Here is a 17,642-nt window from a genome sequence, read left to right as displayed (position 1 = left end):
TTTTCAAAAGAAGAATGGACAGAGAGCGTTTCTGTAGACGTAAAAAGCAGGTAGAGATGTTCCCAAAAAAGGCCGTGCGTTTTTTCATATTGGTTGGGACTAGGGTTTGGTCTGCTACGTGAAAATCCAAATAAAATACATTGAGGTCTTCAAGTATAATGTGACAAAATGTGCAAAGGTTCAAGTAAACACTGGAGTTTGTTGTGTTATCTCTTGATGCTCCAGAGAAGCAAAACTGCACCTGTTTACTTCCCGTTCATATTCTTGAGAAACTACTTAGTTTTTACTCACCTCACAGAGCGGCCCTCCCTGACTCAGCTCCTTCAGACTAGCCAGCACCAATTAGCAAACATGTGGTGGAACTGAGCTCGCTAGAGGAGCTACTTCTCAGAGCAGGCTGTAAAAAAAGGCTGTAAATGGGTTAACAGAGGAGCCATGCTGTGATGACTTCCTGAAGGTGGAGTGTGGGAGTGAGTAGGACTTTCTTAAAGAGACAGAGGCGTTAAATTTCTTTTAAGAGGTGTTTGATATTCACAGCATTTTTATAACAACTTACTTGATTGTGATATAAAATGTGCCAACAAAATACATAATATCGCCCCTTTAAGGCTGGAATTAGTTTTCTTTTAATTCTCTGAAACAAAAATAAGCTAAATACATGTTCAAACAGTTAGCAAAAAGTAGACTTTACATTGAATGGTCTTTCTTTTTTTTGAATCGTCTGCGTGTGCAAGACGAGGCATGCTGCTCCAGGGAGGATCTGAGCTTGCTGCTGTCAGATGGATTATAAATCCAGATCTGACTCCAGATCTGTTTGCAGGCTCGCAGCCAACCACTGTTTAGCTCTTCTGCATACACTCAAACCCAAACGTACCCATTCTGTTTTCACAACATTTCACCATCAACACATCTGGGGAGAAAAAGAGAGAGAAAAAATTCCTCTAAAGTGGGGGCAAGCAGGTTTGTACGTTGACTCCTTAGATGATTGTCAGCAGAACGACTTGTCTTTGCTTGATTGCCCGCGTAGTTCAGGCTTGCACCTAAAATGCTCCCCAGATGTTGAGGATGACAGAGGGCGATCTGGGTAACTGGTAATACTTTCTCCCTGCACCGGTGTGTTGAAATATCTCAAAGTCGTATCTTTACGCACAGTTTGTCACCTGCTTCACGCCGAGACCACATACGGACGTTTTAGTTCGACTTCAGGAATTAAGGCAATCTGAACTTGCTCACTTTTGAAGCGAGACTTTGACGGTTTTCAATCGATAACACGCGTACATACCATCGCCTGACGAATCTGTATTTCACCAACAGGCTATTGGCCAACAGTACAAAGTAATAAAGATTTGGTTGATTACGTCTGTGTTGTAACAATGTCAAATGGCTATAAATTTTGTACGACTGGAAAGCCCTTTTTATTCTTCCTGACTTGAAACAAGGTTATGAAAAAATACGTTTGATAACTTGAGGGAATATTCCTTGACTGTGGCCAGTTGTTGTTCTGGGGTCACTGGTGCTTATCGCCAGAGGTCATTGGGTGAGACATCGGGACAGGTTGCTGGTCCGTCACGAGCCTTTACCTAAGGGAATACTCACGATTAAGGCAAACGTAAAGTAAGCTGTTAACTTCTGGGGGGTTTTCTGGTTGCACTCTTTTCAGAAACTCCGGTGTGAACCGATTGAGCGATCGCTCTTCTTCATGACAGACTGTCACAGTGATAGACTGAGAACGCATCAGCCAGAGCGGGATGATGTCACCTCATTATTGTCTTCTTGTTTTTCTTACCGGCTTCCTGTCCAGGATGTTTGTCCTTCTGAAGCATGTCAGCTGGTGTATCTGTCCGTTTTGAGCTCTTCTATCTGGCCATCCGAAAGAGTTTAAACAAATTTAACCAAAGTCTAAACAGACTGTCCCCAGGTCACACTTCAACAACCTCCAGTCTATCCCTTTCCTGTTTTCATTCCTCGGCTTTCTTCTGCTGGAACGTGGATTCCTGATAATCTGTTGTTTTTTGTTTTTTTTATTTGTAGAATTACAGGATTGACTCGTGAATAATTCTCTCTCTCTCTTTCTCTCTTTACAATGTTTATTTTTGTGTTCCGTTTTGCACAGATGTGCTGCGACTGTTGTCTCCTGGGAAAGGAAGCTCAGGACCTGAACATGCCCTGCGACCACAACCTGTCAGTGGGCTACCAGTGCAGCCTGGTGTCCCGGGCCTGCTGCATGGACGGAGCTTCAGACAACCAGACAGCAGCACTGGGACAGTCTGAAAGTAGGTAAAAACCCTCGAATCACGCGGAAATGTTTTGCTGGAAGGGTGAAAACAAACTAGGAGAAAGAAAACAAAAGAAAAAAAAAATTCTATTCAAAATGGTCTGAGTGGTGACATTGCGCCACCTGGTGGACAAATATTCTCATTGTCTTGCCTGTACGTGTTTGTGCTTTTTGTGACTTCAACATATGTAGATTTATGTTACAGGAGCTATACAATAGTGTTTTTGGGTTGCTTTTCCTTAAAGTTAACCCTTGTTAATATTAGAAGACAACAATTTTAAGGGCAGAAATGCATAATGTGGAAATTTGTTGATTTTGAGTGAATTGCCATGATCGCAGAAATAATCTGTAGTGAAGTCAAGAGGGCCACATCAGAAGCTGTTCTGGGCCGTATTTGGCCCTCACACCTCGAGTTTGACCGGTTTTAGGGCGTCATTTATTATCGATATGGATCTACAGTCTCATACCGCAGGTTAGAGGTGCCATTTGTGTTTCATGAATATGAACAGGGTTTATTTACTCTCTGTGTGTCATGCAGTACCCAACCAGGACGGCAGCGCTGGCGTAGCAGTGGGAGTTGATCCATGCAAAGGTAAGGGCCGTGAAAACCCAAACGGACGTGATTCCCTGTCGAGACGCGATCAGGCTTCGAAACCAATCCTTCCTGGTCTGCGTCGTTTCTCAGGGAAGTGTGACCACGTCTGCGTCGGGAATGACTCCTGCGCCTGCATGAAGGGCTATAAACTCAAACCGGACGGGAGGAGCTGTGAGGGTAAACGACCCCGTCAATTAATGTTGAAAATGAAAACGGGAGCCGATCGGCGAGCAGCGCTCCTGTCAGGAAGCGACGGCATAAAGAGGCGCGTGTCCCCCTGGTTTCTCAGACATCAACGAGTGCCTGCTGGGATCCAGCACCTGTCGGGGGGGAGAGCGTTGCATCAACACCGAGGGTTCGTTCCGCTGCATGAGAGAGGTCAGCTGCGGGACCGGCTACGAGCTCACCGAAAGCAACGACTGCAAAGGTCGGCTGCATGCGTCCTCTTTGGGGCTTTTTCTTTACTTTTCTTTGTTTTTTTCTTTATAGCTGGCGCTCATATATGATGTGCAAGTTAGCGTTTCTGTTTTGTCTGCGTCCAGACATAGATGAGTGTGAGGCAGGCATCCACAACTGCGGTGAACAGTTCACGTGTCAAAACACCCAGGGGTCGTTCCGCTGCGCCCCGAAGAACACCTGCGGCTCGGGGTTCATCCAGGACGCGCTCGGAAGCTGCATCGGTGAGACCGTCGTTTTGCAAAGGGCTTTTCTTGCTGGAGAGCTTTTAGATAGGACGATGGCGTATCAGGGCCAGAAAACAGAGAAATTTTGAGCTTAATCTCCGGTTTTTATTTTTATTTTTTGGAAAAAAACAAGAAAACTCCTGAGCACCAAAATTTTTAAATTTGCAAGAAAATCAGAGAAATTTTGAGATTAATCTCAGAACTTTCCAAAAGTTGAAATGTCCAACTTTTTTTTCTGTTTCCTTGGTGGAAATTTACTCTCTTTTTTTATATTTACGATGGCTCTGATACGCCGTCAGTGATAGAAGGCCAAATGGTGCAAGCAAAATCAGAAACAAAAGCTTGTTAGCAATTGTAATTGTGCAGAAAGAAGTTTTTCATCAAAATAGATCATTGACACGCTTAAGGTGTCTTAGCTGTTTAGGGACGTTAAAAATGCACCGATCAGAATTTTGGTGCCGATTTCTGCTCTCTGTTTTTAAACTTTGGGCAGCCGATATTAATTGAAGTTGATTTTCTTTCTTATAACTGAGTAGTAAATGATTTCTATTCTTCTCTGACCAGGTTTTTGTTATTTTTTATTGAGAGCAGAGGCAACATCATGCCACTGTGTGTGAGATCAGTCACACAGACACTGAAAAAAGCTCATCTCTAATCTTCTTCATTCAGTAACAGAATCTACACTGAAGAGTGTTGTTTTCCTGTGTGACCTGGTACAGCTTAATGTCCTACATTCATTGTTTGGTAAAAGATTAGATTTTTGAATGGTACTACAACGCCAGCAGTAAAGCACTAGATTTCAGAAGTGCCAGAAATGATCCAGTTGAGGGAGGATTTAGGTACAAACGTCTGTTAACCTCGTTAATGTTTCCGGCCGCCATTTAAGACTTCCACGATATTTGTTGAGGAAAAGTAAACGACAGCCTTATTTAGCACGGTCTGTGTTTCCAGATATCAACGAATGCGTCACCCAGTCGAGTCCGTGCCACCGAGGGCAGATCTGCGTGAACACGCTCGGCTCCTACTCCTGCCAGAGGAACTCTGTGAACTGCGGTCGGGGATACCACCTCAATGAAGAGGGCACCCGCTGCGTCGGTATGACGGCGAAACCGCACTTTGCTTAAGCACCGACTGAGAGTGGCTTTTGCTCCGCTGAGTTTGTGTGCGCGTCCCTGCAGATATTGACGAGTGCAAAGGAGCCGAGCAGGTCTGCTCAGGCCACGCTTGCATCAACCAGTTGGGATCGTACCGCTGCGAGTGTGAAACCGGGTACAACTTCAACAGCATCAACCGGCTCTGTGAAGGTAACTAGATCTGTAAAGAATACTTCATTTATCTTCTTTCTTATACTTTCTATTATAATCTGTTTGTTTTATTTTAGATATTAATGAGTGCAGGCACTACCCTGGACGACTATGTGGTCACAAATGTGATAACACCCCTGGGTCCTACAAGTGTAGCTGCACCACAGGGTTCCAACTGGCTCGGGATGGCCGGAACTGCGACGGTGAGAAAATATTTATTACATTAAGGTTTTGTTTTAATTGTCAATTATTAATTCTAAAAGTGTCTTGATACAATTTACACCTTAAGTCACAACATTGTGACACTTCAAATGCCAAAATAAGGCTCCCTGATAATATGGTGGGCAATAAACCCGGTGTCAACTCCCTGACGCCATGTTGTGGAAAGACAAGGTGCTTTTCCACATATTCATCCTTCGCTACATGACGGTGTGTGTTATTGATGGAAAAGCTCAATCTCAGACTCAACCAACCAGAGCACACTGTCCCACATCGGTGCTTCTAGAGGTAAAGTACAGTTGGAGTTTAGCCAAGTCCACCTGGGGAAAATACTTTCCCCTGGAATTTTGCTCTCAAATAAAATGTTGGCACAAACTGTAGGTTGCATCTAATGGTTACTATAGAGACGGGATGACCATGGCTTGGGGAGATGGGACTGTTTATCATGTCAAATTTATAAACTTAGGAGAACAGGAAGTAACCATGCGCTGCACCGATCTACTTAAGAATGAAGCCTTTATATTTATTTTATAGGAATGAAGGGTTTTGTTTAGAACCATGTTTCCTCCATTGTAGATGTGAATGAGTGTGAGAGCAACCCGTGCAGCCAGGAATGTGCCAACGTGTATGGCTCCTACCAGTGCTACTGTCGCCGTGGCTACCAGCTCAATGACATAGACGCCATGACTTGTGAAGGTAAAGTGAAAGACCTGGCTCTTCCCTTCTGAACATGTTTTGACAAAATGAATAAATATTTATAGTCGCATAAATGTTTACCCTGTGTTGACTTGTTTCGATGGGTGTTTGTTCATCCACGCAGATATTGATGAATGCGCCCTTCCCACTGGTGGCCATATTTGTTCCTATCGCTGCCACAACACAGCGGGAAGCTTCCACTGCTCCTGCCCTACCAACGGCTACACGTTAGCAGTGAACGGGCGCAGCTGCCAGGGTACGCAGCGCCCTCACTTCTGGTCGTTTCAGATTATATTTGCAAATGTTTTTTTCTTTTTTAACACTTTTTCCACCTTTCCCCAATCCAGACATTGACGAATGTGTAACGGGAAGACACACATGCACGGAAAATGAGAGCTGCTTCAACATCCTGGGCGGGTACAGGTGCCTGTCCTTTGACTGTCCCAAAAACTACAGACGTGTTGGACAGACGTGAGTATCTGAGCATCGAGTCTAGAACTGCAGCTGATGATTACTTTTGTAACTGTTTAATCCACTAATGATCTCTGACGATTAATCGGATTTTTAAAAATTGACCTTTTTTTTGCCGATTTTCATTTCAGCACATAAGCCTTTTTTATCTTAAATGAAAAAAGTTCATATTTCTGTACAGTTTTGGGTTAATTGTTGCCTTTAATATGATGGTCTTTCAGCAAATATCCTTTTTTGAGTCTATCCTCCAGTTAGCAGTTAATCGATTACTTATTTAGTTGACGTTTATTTGACTTAATCAATTAATCACGATTAATCTATTAATTGTTTCAGCCCTGCAGTTTGCAATTTGATCGTCTTATCACAAAGTTAATATTAGAAGGTCTTATGTGAATCACACAGGGCTCAAATTAGGCCTAGAGACGTTCTTTTGTTTGCTTCTTAAATTTGGTCCATATTCATAAGTGTAAATCATTGTCCTGCATGCTCAGTCTGCTTCATGTTGGAATGATTGTAGAACACATTTGACTGTAGCATGTTCTCTCTTGTTGCGACAGATGATGAAATGCACATTCATATTTTTCTACCTTCTATTTTTTGTCGTTTTTCTGAATGAGTAGCGTTGTGTAAAAACAACAGTTTGAAGAACCTCTAGCATGTTTTCTCAGACAACACCATAACCGACATTACCTTGTTAAAATTCATGTTTTCTTCTACTGCATGCAACGCATGGTTATTAAAAATGAAACCCCTTCTCCCCTCCCTCTCCTCTCATCTTGCAGTCGATGTGAACGCTTGCTTTGCAACGACTCTGTCGATTGCCCGATCTTGCCCCTGAGAATAACCTACTACTACCTCACGTTCCCCACCAACATTCCCGTCCTCACCAATATCTTCCGCATGGGCGCCTCCCACACGATGCCCGGCGATGACATCCAGGTGGCGCTCACCGCCGGCAACGAGGGGGGGTTCTTCCAGGCCGAGCACACGCCCACCGGCGGCATGATGTCGGTGGCAAGGCTCATCGACAAGCCGCAGGACTTCCAGCTGGACTTGGAGTTGAGGCTGCGCCGCTACGGCATGGTCTCCATTTACCTGGCTAAGATTCTGGTGTTTGTCACCCAGGAGGAGTCAAAAGTACCATACAACCCCTTCCAGGAGTAAACACAAGACTTGTTGAGGATTAAACACGTTAGTTTACTAATAGAAAAGGAATATTTCACACAATATTGGTGATACGATGTAGATGTATATTCCTCAAGATACAGGCAAACTCTACAATTATTGGCACTCCTAGGTACAAGGAGTGAAAAGTCTTAAATAAATTCATTTTAAACTATATGTCACAGAATATTTTGTTATTACTTGTTCGTACTTACAGCTAGGTCTGTCACAATAACAAATTTTTTCAAGGACAATAAATTTTCCCAGAAGCTATATTGTGATAAACAATAATAATTGTTGTTTCGAGGCCATTTTGAAGTGTTTTAACAGTAATGGCATAGAAACCCAAGAATACATTCTCAAAGATCAATAATGAACATTTAACACTTTAAATTTCCTAAATAAATGAACAGAACACCAGAAACAAAACATGAAATGAGTTTATGAAGTCACTGCAAACAAAATTGTCACTTAAAAAGCGGGCTGGTTGAGAACAATGCACCAAACTGAAGACTTTTGTCATCCAGTTTTTTGGCAGAAAGAGATTTTTTTTTAAAAGAGCGAAGGAGGATAAATTGTGCAAATGGAAATTATTGAGCTCGCTTTAATTTATCATGTGATTAATTGATTTATTGCTTATTGTGACAGACCTGCCTACCTGTCAAGTCTCCAGTTTTGGTCTACAATGTTTTACCTCTCTTTCCCGTCGTGTTCCCATAATAGTATTTTCTCGTAAATTTCCCATTTTATATCATATGTAGTCTCCGCCCCTCCCACACCGCTCCGACGGCTAAACATTTTCCATATTTTTAAATCCATAACTTCGCAGGAATGAGGCCTACCTGGAGCAGAAGTGATGTCCGACTGTGTGTGTGGGTGTGTGAGTGTCTCTAATGTAAGAAATTGATTAGAATCGTGAAAGAAGGACAAATTTGACGTTTTAAATTGTCTTTAGCATCAAATGTTAGCTTCTAGCATGAGTAGCACAGCGTAACTGAACGTAAACGTCAGTTACTGTACGTGCTCTCTTGAAAATGTAAACTCTTTTCTCTGGTATTTCCTAGTGTAAAGACGAAATCCTAGAGAATGTTTTGGAACCTACAACGCAGGATTAAATCTTAAGTGAATATTAGGTGGTTGCTACACTTGCTAACTTTCTGTGAGCCACTGGAAATCAGAGCTTTTCCTGTTAAGTTTTGTGCCGTCATCGCATCCGTCTTATTAATACAATTCTGAAGAAGTCTGTCTGTCGTGAATGGCATGCCATCTCTTCTAGTTCAAATAATCATGTTAGTGGAGCTGTTAGTGGTGCCAATAATTGCAGTGTTTTTATTACGTATTAGAATTATTGTTTTAATGACTAAATGTACTCGATGTAAAGTTTGAACATTTTTGATGCAACATTTTGCTATTGCAGTAATAATCCTTTTTAGATATTTTTATAAGAATAACCAATAAAACATAGATGACATATTACGTACTAAACACTTTAAATGCACGTTTAAAAAAAAAAAAATCACTTAGTTACCATAAACTCCATATTGGAGTTTATGGAGAAATTATGTGTCTGTAAGGATTCCTATCTTAAAACTTAAGGTTGGAAAACAAAGTTTTCTCTTTCAGTATTTAACATGATCAGTTTCTTAAGTTGAAACGTCATCTTTCTGGATTCTGAGCGACATCTGAGTTGATGCGTTTCCCATTTTAGTCTCTGCATTGTCACAGCCAAAACTGTAGGTGGCGCCCTCGGTCCGGGTAAACGGTTAAATGGTAGCAACCCTCAGCAAGCCCTGTGAGTGAGTGAGTGTAACTTGACGATGGTTGCATGATAAAGTCTGACATTCTGCAGCATTTTATGGTTGCGGTGCTGGATGAACACTTTTCTATTAAAACTGAGATAGAAATAACACATGTTCAAGAAAAAGTCCTGTTCCTGATAATGGGGCATAGTGGGTTCTCTAGTCAAATGCAGCGATGGGAGCCGTTAGGGTGGGAGACCAAGTCGTAGTTGTAGGCATGGAGAGCTCCTTCGTATAGTTTCACATTTCTTGTATTCCAGTGGTTTCAGCAAAGAGGAAATGCAGCTGTGCATGCAAATTCTCCAGTATTCCACTCTGCTATATTGTTGTTTTTTTTAAAAAAAGATTATTTTTAAAGTGATCAGGAACTGTGTAATTTGCAAACAGAAATCCCATAAAGTGTGCATATTAAATAGCTTTAGAAATAACAACATAAGCAAAAAACCATTCTGAATTACTTTGATAGGTTTAACACTGTTGCTATGTGCAGCTTTATCAATGCAAACACCTTATTTACCACTTATGAGACCAAAGTGACCAGATTGCATTCGTAAACCAGATCGGGCCTAATGGATCGCTGCTCCCACACCCCTTACTGCCAGGCACCACATGTACGTCTCTCTGCAGCGGTTGTTTTCATGCACATCTTTTTGGCTTCCATCACGTTTAATGTGAAATGCAAAGGTTTCCACTGCGGCTGCAGACCCCAAAGCAGACAGATAATCCAGAAGCAGGCAAAGTAAGTGACATGCGATGCGATGCAGCGGCAAAAGAAGGAGCCGGGTGGAAGGGGGAGTCGTGAGTATAAATACTCTGACATGGTGCGAGGCTGCGGCCCAAAGCCTGCGGCTTTTATTAACTGTAAATTCAGATGTCCCTGGGTTCCTTCTGTCCAGAGCCGTCGGGCCCGCGAGGATGCACTTGGTTCCTAGCAGGAATATCCTTTTAAACGAGTGCCCGGCGGTGCACAGGTCCCCCCCTTTTCACCTCCCACCCGCCCTCCCTCCCCTTTGACATTGAGTTATGGGGCTCTGGGCTCTGGCCGGTGGTCTGAACAATTTGTGGTACAGCAACATCACCGCACACAAAATGAATGATGCCCTGTAGTGTTTGTGTTGGGGCGTTATCAATGTGCCGACTATAAATAATAATTACCAAAAAAACACAGGGCCCTAAGTTTGACCAGAGCACTTTTATCCAAAAAGTCTGTTTTTCTTTCTGGTCTGTAGGTATTGGTTTTTTTTTTTTTTTTTTGCTCCTCAGCTGAGCCACGTGAGGCGGGGGAGTACCGACGAAGACGCGCATGTGTTCTTGTGGCTGAAAGCATGTTTGCATGGATGAGTGTAAAATTGATCGGTCAGTGCAGACATTTTTTTTTCTGTTTACCTTGAATCACTTCTCCCTGTTTCTAAAGTGCCCACCTGCATGTTCAGTGCATTGCAAAAGCCTTCAGAACTTTGAACGTTTCTGCATTTTGCCACGTTGTTGCCACATATTTCAATGTATTTTATTGTAAAATTACAATATGGGTCATGCAGAAGTAAAATGATAGATGATATTTTAAAAGGGCAATATTATTTAAAATGGATTTTTTTTGTATTTTTTGTGTTTACATCATGTTACAATGTTATTCCATCAAAATACATGCCTGAAGTGATGATTGGATTCTTTCATGAATGTTTGAGAAATACTTTAATCTCCCGTGGCAAGCAAAAATGCCTGGTTGAACCTAGCCCCGCCTTTAAGGCACAGCTCCTCCTTGGAGTTGCAGTCTCCAAGTTTCCAAGCTGTTACCTCACACAGCAGCTCTCTCCTCTGACTCCTCAACTCTGCTCCTTCAGACTAGCCAGCAGCAATTAGCAAACTCCTGCTGCAACAAAAAATTTCCTGTGGTCATTATATGAGCTACTTGTCATTGCAAAGCTTGTAAAAACATTGTTCAAGGGTTAGTGATGTGGTGACTTCCTGGAGGCGGAGTTTCAGAAAAAGGAGGAGTTTCTTAAAGAGACAGGAGCCCAATTTCAAGGCGTTAAATTACTACGTCAATTTTCTTAAGTCATATTTGATATACGCAGCATTTTTTTTAATAACAACTGACTACTTGCTTGTATTTTAAATGACTCTATGTGCCTGCCTCTTTAAAGATAAAAATAACAAAACTGCTTTCGCGTTTGCCATCTTTCCTCCAATAAAATTGCCTTCACAACGACCAATTGCCTTCACAACCCAATCACTTTGTATGTGAATCTCTGTTTAGATCCAGCTGTTCTGTGAAAGAGTTTGAGGCTTGTTGGAGACTATTGGTGGACAAATGGCATTGTGAAGAGCAAGGAACACAGCCGACAGGTCTGGATTGAGGTTGTGGTGAAGTTTCAGGCAGATTAAGGCGATAAAACGGTAATCCAAGCTTGGTTCACTCCAACATCTGAAAATAGAAACCATATGGCACAGCTGGAAACCAAGGCAGAGCATCGACGAGAGAAGCAGACAAGAGGGTTGAAGTTAGCTCCACTAAAAAAAAAACCCAACAAAAGGCATAAAATTATAGAAAGAATTTCCATTCGATGATTTCAGAGTTATGTATTTCTGTTGTTCCGATTTAAAGCACTTGTGTCAGTTCAACTTAATTTAAGTTTTACTATTCACTGCAGCCCAATTTAATGTAATTGAGCCAATCCAATTAATTGACTTTAGTTGATTAGGATGAACACAAATTTAGTTTCACTTGTTTAACAGTGGTACAATTACGCTACTTAAACAAGTCGATCCAATTAATGGTAATTAAGTTAGCTATACAAATGTGCTTTATGCTGAAAGGTTAGGAGCTGCAGAGACACACAGCTTCTCAACGGGACAGCTTCAGAGCAGCAAATATTTTAAATCCAAGCATATTTGTGTGGCAGAATGGTCCAGTCAAAGTCTGACTCCGTGGCTCAGCCTGAAAAAGGGCTCTTCACAGACAATTTCCATCCTGACAGAGTTTGAATTTGCGCAGAAAAAATGTGCACTACCATACAAAATACACATAAATTTTGGTGTGAAGGATTTAAAAAAAAATGAATTAAAAACAAATTGTTCTCAGAATATTTTCGCGTGGCGCTGTAAGGAGTGCCGTGCGCAGCGGGGGACCGTTCATGCTTTGCCGTCTTCTCATAAATCCACTCCCTACCTCAGCAGCTTTCACCTCGTCCTCCAGAGCCCCGCTCAGGCGGCGGTATTATAAACTAGTAGAACATTTTGTGGGTTTGGCCTGGACCAAAGCAAAACTTGGACCCGCCCGCTAATTGCTAATTACAAGCCCCTATAGTGCCGGCTTGACTTTCTCTCGGAGGGGCTCCTCTCCGCGCCGCAGGTCCAACTGGGCCCGGCTGCTGGAGCTGCGGCGGGATGGGTCCCCCGAGCAGCACCAGAGATCCACAGCCCCGTGACTCACATGTGGCTGTGTGACCGCCCGTGCGCATTAAATTGACCCGTACATGGCAACTCTTATGTTTTTGTAACCCAATATAACCACAGACTGACATCTCTCCTCTGTGAAGGCCAACCGTGAGCGGCCTAATTTAACATCAAGGCATCTTTCTTCTTTTTTTTTCTTTTAAAACTTCCTCGCTGTTTCACAGACAAAGTGTTGATTTATGAGGGCGTTAATGCGTTCAGAGCATCTCGTGAACTCCTTTTGCGGCAGACAGGAAGTGAAAAGCGATGTTCCAGGTGGCGTTGGCGTTGGGAGCCTCCAGTGTCTCCGACCTGTCACTGATTAGTCTGTGGAATAAACAAAGTCCTAAATAATAGGATGAGAGCGGCCCTAGGGGGAGAGGACGGGGAGTCGTCGAGTCATGTTGCTCACAATTTAGGAGTCTTTTAGAACATTCCCTTGCTACATAAATCCTCCTCAGGAGATTATCTGATGTGAAGCTGGGGATGCTTTGCAAATCCAAATATTTTCCCTGAGCAGGTTGTGGATCATTCTTCGTGAGCGCAGTAATTCATTTCCCACACAGCGTGACAAGGGGGCATCAGAAGAGCGTCGACGGCGGCGCGAGTCTCCATAAGCTATAAAGTCTGGCTGCAGCACGAGCTGTTGGCCATTCCTGGTTTATTATCCTTCCTAACCGCATGGATTTTGATTATTCCTAATGCTGAGGGCTAAATCCAGAACCCTTGCCGTCTTGAACAGACAGTGTTTGTGTAGCAGCCATGGAGGGAATCCCACTGAGTTCTTGATTATGTAGTGGGCAGAACTCTTCGAGTAGCTTGTAATTGTGAGCTTTAGAGAGCGAAGGTATTTGACTCTGAAAACTAGAAATAGAAAGCACCTAAGAGTGAGAGGGCCTTCTGTGTTTGTGATTTATTCTCTCCTTTAGAACTCCGACGCTCGAACGATCTGACACGGTCCGCTGTATAAAGTCCTGTCAGCCCAATGACATCGCCTGCGTTCTGGACCCCACGCTCTCCACGGCCCACACCTTCTTCTCCTTGCCCACCCTCAGAGAGTTCACAAGGTCAGAGGGTAGGTTCACGTTCACCTCTATCTTTCCTCCTCCTTCCTCTTTTTCTGCAGGATCCAACAAGTAAAACAAACACAGGAGAAGTGCAAAAACTTGAGAAAAGGTTCTGTATGCTAAACTCAGATTAGCAGTTAGCATGGATCCCCCGTGCGACATGTGTCCGATATCATCTTTTTTTATGTGACCAATCCTTGATAAAATTCATCTCAGGTCCCTGTAAAGAAAAATCAAACAGGCCCAATTCAATGCACATCTGTTCTGTCCTATTCATTCTAATATAATCTATTTTAGTCCAGTTAGATTACAACTCCATAGACAGTCTAGATTAACACAACTCACTACAATTAAAGATTGTCTCTCTCAATGTAATTGTACAATGCTCTTCAAAAGCATTTGCACACGTACAGATTTTCATACTTTTGCTTTTGTCACCTTTAAACGTCACAAGATAAAATAAGGCAAATTGAGGATAGCATTTAAGCTAACTTCGGCTTTTCCACTAATTTTTGGAGCAAAAATTACCTAAAATAAGAGACACTGTGGTAAGTGGCCTCAAAAGAATTTGAAATCAGCCAATCCACAGTACATAAGTAGTTTACAAGTTGAAGACTTTTCAACTGCTGATATGTCAAGAACTGACTCCAGCTAATTTTACCATGTAAGCAGACTGCAGGATGCTAAAAAAAAGTCTCCGATATAAATAAAATGCCATCACACATCCTGAAGCATGTTTTTATTTCTCCTGATTTGAACATTCATGGCCCTTCAGTTACAAAGACACTGCACTTGTTTAACCATCAATCAGAATTTTCAAGAGGAAACCCTTGAAGGACAGATTGATGTTGGCCAGAGAGAAGGTAGTGGTCTGCAGCCTTTACAATCTAAAAACCCATTTTTGCCCTGAGTCCAGCTGAATAAACCTAATTTGGAACCACGGATGTTTTATGCCCTTTTGAATTATAGCTTGTAAGTTACAATAAATATCTATTCGTATTTTGTGATTTAACCCCTCCCCCACCATTTTATTTTAATTTTTAGGTTTAAAAATAAAAGAAAAAAAACATAACATTTGCAGAAAGATACTGGATGCATTCTTCTATTAGATGCTGATGTGGAAAATTATGTAAAAAAAACAAACAAACAAAAAAAAAAAACATTCTTCCTTACATAATCAGAAAAATGGAAATGTTATCGGTGCTTTTAATATTTTGCTCTTGTACAAAAAATAGAAATGTACATTTCCAGCACAGAGCTGGAACAAGACGTGGCTAGAATAAAATGAACAACAAAAATTGTTCTACTGTTCCAAATACTATTGAGGCACTACACTAAACAAAAAACATGTTCAATTTAGGTTCCTGGTCTTTTTCAGTTCATGACTCCATCTTCCCCAATAAAAAAAAAATAAAAAAACACTGGCAGCCCTCTAGCTGAGAGCTGGAGTCATGCTGCCTGAATAGAAGTAACCACTGTAATCATTTGCAGACGGTGACAGCTGACAAGCATCTATTGGCCGGCATGCTGTGCCTGTCTAAGACATGTTCAGTATCTCAGAGAGTTAAGCCCTTGTCATCTTTCATAAGCTCCACGTTGGGGTGTAAAGGACTGAAAGCACTTTAGTTGAGCAGCGGTACTGAAAAGCTTCAAACTCTCTGTGACCCTCTCAGTATACAACAAAACACAGACCGCAGCATCTTTCAGTATATCATGTGGTACAAGTCTGCCAGAAGAACCCTTATGAGGATTTAGGTCCTTTTTTTGTCCTTGATTATCTTCCAACAGAAATCGTTTTCCTGAGAACGACAGTTCCGGCTTACGGATCGTACCACTTAGGTACTTATGACGTCAAGTTTGAAATCCTAGAGGGCAACATAGAGAACGCCTTTGACATCATCAAGCGAGTGGAGAATGGAGTGTATGTGGGTGAGTAGATTCACACAAAAGCAGTTTTGTTATGTAACATTTACCACCCTCTGGCATCTGTGATCAGACACAGCATTCTGGTTTTCTCAAAGGAAGTAGTTTTTCTTATTAAAAGTAAAGTTATAGTGCCTTGCGCAAGTATTCACAATGAATACTTGCACTTTTCAGCATTCTGTCATGACAGACTTCAAGCATCTTGTAAATGTATATTTGGTCCCCTTATTTAAAAGGGGTGTGTTCAAACTAGAGAAGGATCACACAATGAAAGCTCCCTGGAAAGGTTTGTTAGGGAGGTCTGGAGTTGAGGGTCTGCTGGACAGTCAAACATCGGGTTCAGGAGAAACAGAGTGGCTTTCATTCTGGTCGTGGAACACTGAACCAGATCAACCCAGAGGGACTTAGAGTAGAGCCACTGCTTATCCACACTGAAAGGAGTCAGCTGAGGAGGCTCAGGCATCTCGCCTGCATTGCCAGCAGGAAGTCCAACTCGTTTCCAGTGAGAGTTGGCCTTTGCTAGGGTTTCCTTGTGTCACCAATTCTGTTCCTAACTTTAATGGACAGAGTGTAGTTGCAGCCAAAGTGGATCGCTTCTCTGCTCTTTGCAGATGATGTGGTGCTACTGACTTTATCGGGTCGGGATCTACAGTTTTCGCTAGAGCGGTTCACAGCAGAGAGTGAAGTGGCCTGGCTGAGGATCAGTGTCTCCAAAGCCAAGAGTCTTGAGCCAAAAAATGGCACAGTGCCTTCTCCGGAAGAGGTCCTGCCTCAAGTGGAGAAGTTTAAGTATCTTGGAGTCTTGTTCACGAATGAGGGAATATGTAGCAGGACATCGATAAGTGGATTGGTTCTCCATCTGCAGTGACGCAGAGGCGCTGTGCCGGGCCTTTGTGGTGAAGAAACAGTTGAGTCAAAAGGGAAAGCTCTTTACTTACTGGTCAATCTATGTTCCAACGCTCATCTATGGTCACGAGCTTTGGGTAGTGACCAGAAGAGGCCAAAATGAGTTTCCTCCACAAGGTGTAAGGCTCTTTCATAGCGATGGGGTGAGAAGCTTAGTCATCTGGGAGGCACTCAGTGTTCTCCTCAGTTGAGCCAGTTAAGGTCTCCCGTGCGGAGGTCTTCCAGGCCCGTCTCACCAAAAGGAGACCCACATTATGACCCAGGACTATGTATATCAGCTGGCCTGGGAACGCCTTGGGATTCCCCCAAAGGCACTAGCCCAAGTGGCTGGAGAGAGAAAATTTCTGGGTCTCCCTGTTTGCGCTTCTGCCCCCACGACCCGACCCCGGATAATCGGAAGACAACAGATGGATGGATTTAGTTTTCTTTTTTGCAGTCTATTGTTTCTCTGTTGAGATGCAGGGAGGAGTTGGTTGTGCAAAGAAAGTTCTTGTCTCTGTAACGGATGAAGACACTGGCTGTCAGTAAGCACATCTGCCTTTACGGAGCGGGAGAGGAGATGAAGAGGTTATACGAGGAGAAAAAATGTGGCTGTCACCGGGTGAATGCTGGATTATGAGCGCACGCAGTTCTTTCACATTTGTGAACTTAGAGAAACAGATGTGCGCTGATCAAACACGCCCAAATTTATAGAAAGAGGTGGATGACATATAGCAGTTGGGGGTAATAATTCATACAGATCTCTGCAGATTTTATGATTGTATGCATTTATTTCAAATGGCACGCTTTGTTGGAATTCACAATGGTGTAATTTGGCGTCAGTAATCGGTCCATGCGTTTGGGTGTGTGTACAGAGAAGATCTTGCTTAATTCCTTGTTTATATTAGTGCTCAATTTTATAGAACAATGTGTGTGTGTACAGTGGAAGGAATGCAAATAAAACAGCAGGGAGAGAAAGAGACACAGAATGAGACAGTAAGACAATGAGAAAATAAGGAGGAAAAGTCTGTGCAGAAGTAATCCTGTGACTCTTTGCTTCATGTGGTTGAATGCATTGTTCCATTTCTTCACGATAGGCCTCAGTGTCTCGCCGAGCATTAGAGCA

General features: G+C 42.6%; 1 protein-coding gene across 3 annotated transcripts in view; it reads left to right on the top strand.

The window, feature by feature from the left end:
* fbln1 (fibulin 1) overlaps positions 1-17,642 on the top strand; it is a 46,287-nt gene that overhangs the window by 16,701 nt on the left and 11,944 nt on the right. For 2 of the 3 annotated variants that reach the window (XM_044124974.1, XM_044124972.1), the window contains exons 4-16: positions 2,114-2,273; positions 2,814-2,867; positions 2,961-3,047; positions 3,160-3,297; positions 3,413-3,550; positions 4,505-4,648; positions 4,732-4,857; positions 4,935-5,060; positions 5,653-5,772; positions 5,897-6,028; positions 6,120-6,243; positions 13,571-13,716; positions 15,497-15,637. In XM_044124974.1, coding sequence (XP_043980909.1) covers positions 2,114-2,273; positions 2,814-2,867; positions 2,961-3,047; positions 3,160-3,297; positions 3,413-3,550; positions 4,505-4,648; positions 4,732-4,857; positions 4,935-5,060; positions 5,653-5,772; positions 5,897-6,028; positions 6,120-6,243; positions 13,571-13,716; positions 15,497-15,637 — 1,636 coding nt within the window. Of the gene's footprint in view, positions 1-2,113; positions 2,274-2,813; positions 2,868-2,960; positions 3,048-3,159; positions 3,298-3,412; positions 3,551-4,504; positions 4,649-4,731; positions 4,858-4,934; positions 5,061-5,652; positions 5,773-5,896; positions 6,029-6,119; positions 6,244-7,025; positions 7,585-13,570; positions 13,717-15,496; positions 15,638-17,642 lie in introns of those variants that run through there. The other variant, XM_044124973.1, reaches the window with a different exon arrangement.

Source organism: Gambusia affinis, linkage group LG08, assembly GCF_019740435.1.
Source record: "Gambusia affinis linkage group LG08, SWU_Gaff_1.0, whole genome shotgun sequence".
Lineage (NCBI taxonomy): Eukaryota > Metazoa > Chordata > Actinopteri > Cyprinodontiformes > Poeciliidae > Gambusia > Gambusia affinis.
The sequence above is the reverse complement of the archived record's forward strand: the minus strand, read 5'-3'. Positions and strand labels throughout refer to the sequence as shown.